This window comes from Rissa tridactyla, chromosome 10, assembly GCF_028500815.1.
Source record: "Rissa tridactyla isolate bRisTri1 chromosome 10, bRisTri1.patW.cur.20221130, whole genome shotgun sequence".
NCBI lineage: Eukaryota > Metazoa > Chordata > Aves > Charadriiformes > Laridae > Rissa > Rissa tridactyla.
The window spans coordinates 24,776,809-24,787,865 of record NC_071475.1 but is presented as its reverse complement, the minus strand read 5'-3'; the positions used below and the strand labels follow the sequence as shown (position 1 = coordinate 24,787,865).

The 11,057-nt window shown below is 52.7% G+C and overlaps 1 protein-coding gene across 1 annotated transcript; it reads left to right on the top strand.

The window, feature by feature from the left end:
- Positions 1–5,493: 5,493 nt before the first annotated feature.
- On the top strand, positions 5,494–7,950 carry LOC128915649 (antigen-presenting glycoprotein CD1d-like). Its single transcript, XM_054216322.1, has 6 exons — positions 5,494–5,647; positions 5,970–6,227; positions 6,386–6,667; positions 6,778–7,062; positions 7,169–7,259; positions 7,431–7,950. Exons 1-6 carry the CDS (start codon positions 5,569–5,571, stop codon positions 7,489–7,491), a joined length of 1,056 nt encoding a protein of 351 aa, XP_054072297.1. The 5' UTR covers positions 5,494–5,568; the 3' UTR covers positions 7,492–7,950.
- Positions 7,951–11,057: the final 3,107 nt, after the last annotated feature.

The window sequence follows — 11,057 nt, the reverse complement described above, 5'->3', positions numbered from 1 at the left end:
TCTGACACTTCAGCAATTTGGCAGTTCAACCACCCGGAATGCCAGCATCCCCAGGTAGGGATGAGGCGGGTTGTGTGGAATCCCCAACAAAAATATCCCAGTCCTCTGGGATTCCAGTGGTTACATGGTTTGGCTGCTGTCACAACAAAGACTGGAGATTTTTCATAGTCTAAGCCTCTTATTTCTCTGCACCTACATCATGTGAGTGCAGCCAGCTGAGAAGCGGGTACAGTATCGCAAAAATAGGACATTTTGGTGAGATGCTAGTGCCTGTGTTCCCTCCCTTTCTGGTGGCACTTGTGTGCTGTAGTGCGGTGCTCCACCAAGAGGTGGCTGCATTTCAGCATGTCATGAAGTGATTCTTGCAGAGCTGCCGGCAGCTTTCAGGATGACAGGACCAGCAAGCAACAAGGGTTTTTCACACATGTGACCCTTCACACCAAGCATGTGTCTTCTCAGCCTGCTCTGCTGGCCTTACAGTGCATCAAATGAGCATCCTTCTGTGGTTGCTGGCAGGCTGAGGCTGCAGCAGTTGCTCTCCTGTCTGTGCCGACAGCTTCTCTCCATCCCCTATGCACAAGCACCAAGCCACCTTATCTCCTTGCTGACATCTACATCTTTGCCTTATTGTGTTGCCTGAAGGTGAGGGACCAGAGCTGGCCATCACACTGTATCTGACCACTGTTGCTGCAGGGACCAGAAAGACCATCACTGCGTGCTTTTGGGCTGGCCTGAGAAAGCAAACAGTACCAGAAGGCAATGTCCCAAGTGGTCCCTTTGGTAGCAAGGTGGATGCAGCCACAGCTCCAGTGAGCAAATTTACCCCCTTAGGTTTATGGCACATTTAAACTCTATGTTTAGGATTCATCCCCTATCATTTTAGGCATTCATGAAAAACACACATAGGTGTCGTTTTGCTTGTTTGACCAGATCTGTCTAGTGTGCTTCAGAAATGCCCTTGGCTATCTGGCAACTCTGCCTGAGGTGGAGAGGAACCTACAGGGAACACAGAATCGTAGAATCATAGAATCTTCATGGTTGGAAAGGACCTTTGAGGTCATTGAGTCCAACCAAACAACCTACAATCTCTGCCACTAGAGCATGCCCTGAAGGGCCACATCTGGTCGTTTCTTAAACACCTCTAGGGATGGTGACTCAACCACCTCCCTGGGCAGGCTGTTCAGTGCCTGACCACTCTTTCAGTAAAGTCATTCTTCCTAATAGCTAATCTAAACCTCCCCTGCCGCAACTTCAGACCATTTCCTCTGGTCCTGTCATTATTCCCCTGGGAGAAGAGGCCAACACCCACCTCTCTGCATCCTCCTTTCAGGTAGTTGTAGAGGGCAATGAGGTCTCCCCTCAGCCTCCTCTTCTCCAAACTAAACATGCCCAGCTCCCTCAGCCTCTCCTCACATGACCCCACCAGCCTGGTAGCTCTCCTCTGGACACGCTCCAGCACCTCAATGTCCCTCTTGTACAGAGGGGCCCAGAACTGAACACAGCCCTCGAGGTGAGGCCTCACCAGTGCCGAGTACAGAGACACCATCATTTCCCTGCTCCTGCTGGCCACGCTATTCCTGATACAAGCCAGAATGCTGTTGGCCACCTTGGCCACCTGGGCACACTGCTGGCTCATGTTGAGCTGGCCATCCACCAGCACCCCCAGGTCCTTTTCTGCTGGGCAGCTTTCAAGCTACTCTTCCCCAAGCTTGAACTGCTTTGAAGCAGGAAAAAGATGCTGGATCACCTGAAATGGCATCGGACAACTCTAGCCTAAGGTCACAGCTCCATTGCTAACAGATGAGATGTATGAGACCAACCCTTCAGCAATTTCTTCACAAGATTTTAGAGGGGGTTTGACTCATTTGCCCGTGCACTGGTGCCTCGCACCACTTGAGATGTCCTTTGGTGTCCAAGGTAAGTGTGCGGGACTGGCAGAAAGGACATGTGAAACCTGGCCTTCTGCAGTAATAAGTCAAGACCATGCTCATAATCCTTGGGTGTGACAAATATCTGCCGTTAGGAAATGGTTTGTACCTTTACAGTTAATATTCAGAAATAGTGACTTGAGGGGATGAATCTGTTCCCCAAGCTTTGAAGACCATGCTAATATGCGATGACTTGTGTCCTTGAAGTGAATGTTTCTTCCACTAAAGTAGCTCGGCTATAATCACCTACAATAAAGACTATGTTGTTTGGACAGACAATTCACAGCTACCAAGGTTCCTTTGACTAATATCGGGACTGCTAAGTGTACTCATCTATGGCTGTTATATGGGGGGGGGGGGGGGGCGGCGCAGCCTGTTGTTACAGTTTATACTAAGACTTCAGCTCAGCCATCTGAAAAGCTAAAAGAAATCTTTATACATTACACCCATACTGCAATGTAATGTGGGAGGCAATGGATGTATTTGAGAAATTGAGAGTACGGGGGAGGCAAAAAGTCTACGTTGCTCCTTGATGCTAATTTATCCCTTGGGGTGTCTTTAATAACTGTGAAATATCCAACTTCTGTGTTTGTTCAGCAAATTTTAACCAAGAAATATGAGCGAAGCAATTAAGCATTGTATACTACCAAACCCATTCAAATTTTAGTAAGTGCAACTAAGAGAAACAGGGCAAGTTGTATCATTTTGTGAAATCACCCACAGCAAGTTGCTCCACACTGAGGTGCTCTCTCTATACGAACAGATGAAAGGCTTCATTCTAAAACAAAACCAGGGAGAGGTGGAAACTAAGAGATTCATCTTCTGTACCAATAGGCACATTTGCATCTTGCACGGGTCTGATCACCTAGGCTCCATCGACACTTAGTGAAGAGAAGCAGGCAGTTCTCAGGTATGATTCATGCCCTTCTTGGGAAAAATAACTTTGAAAGTGCAAGGCTTCTCAGCCTAAAATTTATCAGTCGATCAAAGCCAATTTGACTAGTTGGACAGTTTACTTAATGGGATATAAAACCAGTTTATAGTTTGGATCACTTAAACCACTGAGAAAAATGTCTCATTTCACAAAAAGGACAAAATAACTTAGCATCGCTGGGGACAAAGAATGAGGTCTTCAACTGATGTGAAACTGGTATAGCTCCAGCAAAGAGCAAGTGGCCAAGACTGACGAATAAATCATTCTTCACGTACAAAACCTCCCCGGGCAGTCCTAGGGTAAAACCACTGTATGCTCTTGACATACGTCAATGGTGTGTCCATGGTGTCAAGGACACGCTGTTCTGCAAGGGAAGGTGAGCTAGGAACTGAGGGTGACAGCAAGGGAGTAAGGTTGTTACATCACCAACAAGGAGCCAGGAAGTCAAACCAGCAAACTGGGGGTAAGAATCAGGTTTGGAAATGGTAACCAGCATCAGCCGGGAGTCCAGTGATCACCCAGCAAATCTGAGGTGACAATTCAGATCCACTCAAGCCAATGGGACAGGACTGGTGTCAGGAATGGAGAAGTACAAGACTTGCAGCAGACAGAGCTGAAGCATAGCTCCTGTGTAGCTCCTACACAGATGGGAGCCAAGGACAAGATTCTCGGTTAAAAGCAGTTCCCAAGTGGAGGTGAGGTTATGACCAGGTTTCTTAATGACAGCTGTTATCAGCAAGCCATCCTAAAGCTTAATTTGAAAGATGGAAGTGCACTGCAGTCCCTCATAAATGTAACTTCTATCTTACTATGGTGAATATGCACCAACCCCAATAAAACCTCAGACAAACAGTCATCCAGTTCAAGCCATTGTAGCTGTGCTGCTGTAAAGAATTGTATTGGTGCCATTTCTGGGTCTGCCAGGCCACCACAGCATCCCTACTTCTCCATGGGGCAGCTCCACAGAAGGGAAGGGGTTTCCTTGTCTCCCCATGTCTGACTCAGTGTCATGGGATGCTGTAGCTCAGCCCGCAGCAGCCCCATATGGGGCTTCCCCATGTCCCCACCACAGCTGGGGACATCTGAGATGAAGACGTGGAGCGGGGACACCTTGGAGGGGTCACATGGCACCTGACACATTTCAGAGGGAACATCTCTGCCCTGGTTGTGTTTGGAGGTAATCAGGGTGTCCCATCTCAAACTTCCCCTTGGCTGTGGTTTCAGTTCTGCCTTTGACCACAACATGGGCACCCCCAGGAAAGGGGAAGAGAAACTGCAGGGCGAGGGGATGCACCAGGGGACAGCCGGGGACGAGCGGTGGGTAGGGGACATTGTGGGGGTGAGACCAGCTCTGGTCACCCCATTGACCCTCCAGTGCTGAACACTGGTCACAATGGGGACAGAGTAGGGGGATGGACTCCACCATTCCTGTTCCCATGGCCAGAGGGGGACAGGGCTCCCCACCAAAGATGGTGGTAAGGAAAGGGGAGAGCCAGGCTGCAGCCCAGCCCCAGGCCCTCTCCTGGGGCTGTTTGCGGGAGAGATGGAGCTCCCCAGCACTGTGGGGTGCAGTTCCCAGGCCCCATGGCATGGATGGAGCTCCGTGGAAATGGGGAGGCTGTTCATCCACAGCAGCCCTCTGGAATGGGCCTCGGGGTGAGGGGAACCGTGGACCCATCCCTGTCCCAACTTGGGGATCCTGCCTGGCCAAGTGCCACTGCTCCAAGTGTCTGATGACTGTCCGTGGAAAACAGACCCTTCCAGGCCCCGCAGCCCATCTCTCCCCTTGGGGACCATCACACTACAGCTGCTCCAGCCCATCCTCTTCCTGCATCCCCAGAGGAATTCCTGCAGTGGCCGCTTCCTCCGGCCCTGCCTGCACCCGTCCCCAACCCTGCAGCCCTGGGCCTGGAACTACTCGTCACCTCCTTCCTGGGGAGCCCCTTCCCCAGCATCAGGGCAGCGGTGCTGAGCAGTCGGGGGATATCACCAGCACTCCTCACTCTTTCCCCCCAGAGCCGTCCATGGCCACGGTCTTCGCCCGCACACCTGGCCCAGCTTTGCTCCTGCTGGTTTGACACATCACCAGCTAGCTTCTCCCTGCATCCCATCATGCGGGACGGCCGGGAGGTGGCATGGGGCCAACACACAGCCTGGGGGCATGGGGAGCCCAGGCATGTGGCCAGGCTGTGGGAATAGCGTTTATCTCCTCTGCAGGAAAGACAGCCACGTAGGGGTGAACCTGCCTGGTTGAGTAGGCATCACAGAATGCATGGAGATGTCTGTGCTATGCAGGGCCAGACATGCCGGGCCCAAGTGGCAGCAAGAAACATTCCTGTCAGGTGGGACCTCCACCTGTAGTGGGGTTAGAAAAGTGGGGGCCCGCCACACTGCCCTGATTGTCAAGGTGCTGCTGCAGCCATGAGGGACTCCTCCTGCAGGCAGTGGGATGGACTTACTCCCACGCAAGTTCCCCAGTACTCACAGCCATACTCGGGGTGTCGCAGCCCAGCCCACCCCACGCAGGAGCCTTGGGTCCTCCCCAAAACCTCAGTACCAGCCTCATTGGCTGCCAGGGACAGCAGCACCAGTGGTGCTGCCCAAACAGAGCCACCCTGACAAGAAGTGTGTGGTCACATCTCTCACACCCCCTTCCTCCTGCCGCTGCACCCTCTACTGCATGCTTGGGACCTCGCTGCTGACACCATGCAGCCCCCTCACCGCTGCCTCCTCCTCCTTCTGCTCTACCTCCTCCTCCTCTCTGGGACATGGGCAGACCTGGAGGGTAAGTGGGAGCCCTGGCTCATCCACATCTTCTCCCATGCCCCCATAGAACCCCATGGACGAGGGGCTTCCTGCTCCCCACCAGCCTTGGGCACTTGCCTCCTCACCCCTCCTTGTCCCCTGGTTTTAAACCTCCTCTCTGGTAGAGATGCAGCCACTGCAGCTGGGTGCAGGGGGTGGGAGCTGGGGCTGCCAAGGATGCAGGGGGCTTACTGTGGCCCACAGATCCCTGCAACCTCAAGGACCCGTCCCTCAGCCCCTCCACTTTCCCCAGCCCTCTCCTCTCACTCCCATCTCCCCCGGTCAACCTCTCTCTCATGTAGGAACCTTCACTGTCCGCCTGCTCCAAACCTCCACCTTCCAAAACACCTCCTTCGTGGACACAGAAGGGCTGGGGCTGCTGGAGGACATCGAGCTTGGTTCTATTGATAAGCACACCTGGACCATCCGCTTCCACCAGCCCTGGGTGCGCCCAGCCCTGCCCCGCAGTGACTGGGACACCATTCAGAACATGATCAGGATCTATTTGCAGAAGTTCAACCACCTGGTCAATGAAGGTGCCATGCAGAAGGATGTGCCCTGTGAGTACCTGATCTTCTCTGTGTCCCCTCTTCGAAGAGTATCTGGGAAGCGGGGAAGGACCCAGCAGTGCTGGCACTGCACAGGAGATGCTGATCACGTCCTCAGGAAGGCAGTGCCAGCCCCTTATGCAAACTCTCCCTCCTCTCTGCTCCTCCAGACCCTTTCGTGGCCCAATGCATGGCGGGCTGTGTGCTCTACCCCAACAGGACCTCCCGGGCCTTCGCCTATGTGGGCTACAATGGCCAGGACTTCCTCAGCTTCAACACGGACAATGTTACATGGCTGCTGTCCCAAGACACCGACCTGTCGCGCTACGTCCAGGCTGTTCTCCAGAACTATACTGCCTTTACTGAGATGGTGGAAGTCCTCTTCAACGATACCTGTGTTGACGACATGGAGGTGTTACTGGCCCATGGGAAGGCAGCTCTGGAGAGACAAGGTGAGACACCCCCCCGACCCTGGCACGGCCACCGCAAAGCCCCCCACTCACTGGGGACAAAAGTGGTGCCCCACCAGGGCTCCCCCCACCCCTTTTCTCTCACACCCCAGAGATGCCCGTGGCCACGGTCTTCGCCCGCACGCCCAGACCAGACCAGCTCCTGCTGGTTTGCCATGTCACCGGCTTCTACCCGCGACCCATCAGCGTGGCCTGGCTGCGGGACGGCCAGGAGGTGCCACCAGGCCCGACGCTCAACACCAGTGCCATCCTGCCCAACGCCGACCTCACCTACCAGCTCCGCAGCGTCCTGGCCGTGGCCCCCCGTGATGGGCACAGCTACGCCTGCCGCGTGCGGCACCGCAGCCTGGGCACGCGCAGCCTCCTCATCCCTTGGGGTAGGTGCCACCCACGGGGACAGGGATAGGACTCCTGAGCTGCCCTGCCCCGCGGAATGGAGCAAAGCTGGGAAAGCTCATGGCAGCCTCTGCTTGTGTTTCTCAGGGAACTCGGAGGTGGTGCTGATTGCAGGGCTTGGGGCCGGGCTGCTGGCAGCTGTGGCTGCTATCACAGTGCTTTGGGTGTGGAGACGCAGGTGAGGCCCTTTCTGCCCCGTGGAGCTGCAGTGGGAGAGGAGGGGAGGAAATGCCCCAGGGGATGGCTGCATTTAGCAGCGAAGCTCCTGCTCCAACCCTGCCAGCTGCTGTCTGCACCCCATGAAACCTCTTGCATGGAGTACCCATGAGCAATCCCCCTCTCATTTCAGAAAGCACCAGCAGATGGAGGAATCGGAGTCCAGGAACTCCATCCTGAGCAAAGAAGCTTAGCCTGGAAGGGAGTCAACAGCCCCTGTTTCCTTCCACCACCCTCACAGGGACAAAAACTCTACCTTTTTCTGCTTCAGCAAAATTCTGGACACTGCTGAGTGCGAGATCAGCTCGACTCAGAGACGCAGGGGGGGAACCTGGGGGTATCCTGACCAGCTTCAATTTGCTAAGCAGACAAGGATGCAAGTCTGAGACCTTCTCACTCGTTACACATGATCACTTCTTACCTCGTGGCACTGTCCCATACACTCATGGAGGCTCTTTAGGGCACCCCAGTGCCCAGTTGCAATTTCTTCCAGTTCTGGTACAATAACACATTTATCCATAGGCAGTAAGCTGTGCCCTTCTACTGTCACTTTCTAGCGTTTTTTCCTAAAAGCTGCCTTTATTAACCATATTCCAGAACTTTTCCACACAGACTAACAACACCTGGCCACAAACCAGTGCTGAGTAACACTGAAGCTCTGATGTAATCTGTGGGAATTGCAGATGTGTATAAAATGAAATTAAAATGTTCATGTTTTCACTAAGAACGTGTGCCTTTCCTCAGGATTTGGATGGGCTTGGGGATATTTTGACCAGCTGCAAATGGAAGCTGGAGAACCACTGAATCATTTGGGCTAATTGCAGGAAACACCAAAGGAAAAAAAAGGATAAAAGAGTATTTGTGCATATACAAACACGTTCTTACATATTTCATGGAAATAAGCAACTGTGTACATGGGGGTAAAGTGCCCCCAAGCCTCCCAATTAAGGAGAAGAAGGAAGTGAATCTCGCATCAGAGACAGTGGAATTCAGACAGGCATAGGAAGGAAGTTAGTTCGTGCTCCAAATCAACCACACTCTTGAATGTTCTTCAAAAGGCTTGGTTTCACAGGACAACTTCCTGGCAAAGTTGCACGGGAAAAGTCTCTGGCAGCTACGTGTGAGACAACTATCTACTGAGTCAGAAGAAAACCCGGCTGGCCCATGGCCACATCCACCATAACTCCGCTGGGGCGGCTTCTCCCCTGGCCAAACCCTATGACCCACAGTGCTGCAGGCAGGACTGGATTTCCCTGACACTCAGAGTCAACCGCCGGCACTGCAGGGCTCAAGGGTCTCCCTGCAGGAGAAGGGATGCTGCATCTCTCCCAGACCTCGCTGAGCTAGGACAGACAGATGAACCTTTCAGCTGCAGGTAGGGCTCACCTCGGGGCTGGGAGCCCGCAGTCTCAGCATCAACAGGGCACATGGGGCAATTCGTCTCCCAGATGGAGTGAAACACCCTGCAGCACTCATGGGACATGGCAGGATGAAGCTCACCCAACAAACCTGGAGAGCGGATGCAGCCGGTGAGCAAACATGGTAAGAAAAGGTGGTCATGTGTATGATCTCCCAAGAGAACCTACAATAACACTGTCACGGTTTGGTCTCAGATGGTGACAAAGAACCACGTGCCGCTCGCTCGAACTCCCCCCCTCCACGGGGAAGGATCAGAAGAAAAAGGCAAAACTCATGGGTTGAGACAAAGGCAGTTAAACACAACAGCAAAGGGAACAAGAAAACAACAACAATAACACGAATAGAGGAATGTACAAACACGAACCGCTCACCGACTGGACCCTGAACGCCCCAGCCCGCTCCCCCCGGCAGCTCACACTGGGCATGGCTCCCATGGGATGGAATACCTGTGTCCCTGCCAGAGCCTGGGGGGAATTAACCCTGTCCCTGCCGGAACCAGGACAAACACACACAAACACCCGGGCATTTCGAGAGGTCTGTTTATGCGTTTCGTCCCAGCCCTAGAGACACTGCAGCCCTGCCCACCCCACCCCAACTCACCCAGGCATGGCTCTGGGGGTGTGGAATTTGGATAATGAGGTGAAGTCTCTGTGCTCAAAGACCAATTCAGAGTGGCTTTGCTATCTCTTGTGCAGCCCAGGGGAGTGAAGCCTTGTCTGGCTCCCACAGGAAATACAAATAACGGTAGTCTCGGGGAGCCAGGACAGCCCTGCTCTTTGTCAGCAAAGACCATAAAATCAAGATAACGGAGACTTTGTGTAGTTCTTTGTTTCTCCGATAATTGACCTTTGCCTCGTTACCTGTGGAATGCATATGAAAGTTGACACCCCTGTATATGCTAATGAAGATTTTAGAGATCACGCTAAACGTACATGACCACAGCACTCATCTCTCTACCCAAGGCATACTACAGATCACCTAGGGGAGGGAAACCTCCTAATTTTGGGGATGAAAGGATGGAGAAAATGCCTGTTAAACTGGGAGAGAAGAAACTTGATACCTGACACAACAGTCGACGGGCTGCGTTCTCTCCCTCCACCCCAGGCAGGGACGCCTTTCGGGGTAAGCGCTGCGCCCTTCACCCTCTGGGGAATGTTACCCTGGGTTGTTGTACTATTGTTATTTTTGCTAGCAATGTTAACCTTAAGTAATTAGCGCTGTTGTAGTCAGTGAATTCTTCAATGGTGATCTCAAGCCTGTTTCTGTTGCTCTCAACAAAATAACTTATTATGATTACTTGTGAATCTGATTCAGTGGAAGTCCTTTGGTGGGACTCTGACAGACAGATATCGGAACTGTTATTATTTTTGCTACACTAATTTTGATTATTTGCAAATCTGACTCAGTGAAAGTCCTTTGATGGGACTCTGATAGCAAATCAGTGAAAGTCCTGGGACTCTGTCAGACAAATATCAAAACTTTTAATGCGACAGGGGGTTACAGCCCTCACCCGAGGGGAGACCAGAGATTCGTCGGGTATGTGAGGACCAATGGTCACATGAAGTGTTACTGCAAAGTGCTACAGTCATCTCGGGAGGGACAGTGAGGACCAGTGGTCACCTGTGAGGACTGTAAGAACCAATGTCACCTGACGGGACTGTGAGGACCAATGATCTGTGTGGACAAACAGTCCCCTGCCCCCTTTGGCCATCTGCTGACCAAAGGAAGTGACGATATCAAGGAGGAGAAAGTTGAGACCTCTGCTATAGCAAGGAAGAAAGTGCAAAAAGCCAACAAAAACATGAGGACAAGTACATTCAATAGAGATGAGGAAGAGCTAAAGCAGAACTTCTGGTCCACTGCAACAGTGGGAGATATCTGGAGAAAATTTGGAGTGGGTTGAACACATCATGAGCACCTGCAAAAACAGATGCTTGCTCCTGCCCCATCAGGTACTCAGCTACCAGTGACCCCCACATGCACCTGCAGAAGCCAGAGGCCTGCTAATGGCCTATCAGCTGCTCAGCAAGAAGTGACAGTCATCCTAGGGGGAACCGTGAGGACAAATGGTCACCTCATAAGACTGCATGGACAAATATCCCCCTACCCCTTCCCTCACTGGCCACGCCATGGCTGCGCTTTGTCATCCCACCAGATAAACACTCTCCTCTAACACCAGCACTGGTGGAACCGCTGGGAGGGATGTGGACATTGTGGTGGCATGGCCGGATATCCCCTGAGTGATGCCAAGGTGACCTGCTGGGGAAGTGGGACTGTTGGTGCCATTTCTGGGCCTGCCAAGCCACCAGAGCATCTCCACTTCTTCATGGGACAGCTCCAT

Bases quoted from the DNA above. Each gene is read 5' to 3' on its own strand.
- LOC128915649 (XM_054216322.1), top strand. From the start codon at position 5,569: ATGCAGCCCCCTCACCGCTGCCTCCTCCTCCTTCTGCTCTACCTCCTC. The intron at 7,063-7,168 runs GTAGGTGCCACC...TGTGTTTCTCAG, and splicing joins CAGCCTCCTCATCCCTTGGG to GGAACTCGGAGGTGGTGCTG. The intron at 7,260-7,430 runs GTGAGGCCCTTT...CTCTCATTTCAG, and splicing joins CTTTGGGTGTGGAGACGCAG to AAAGCACCAGCAGATGGAGG.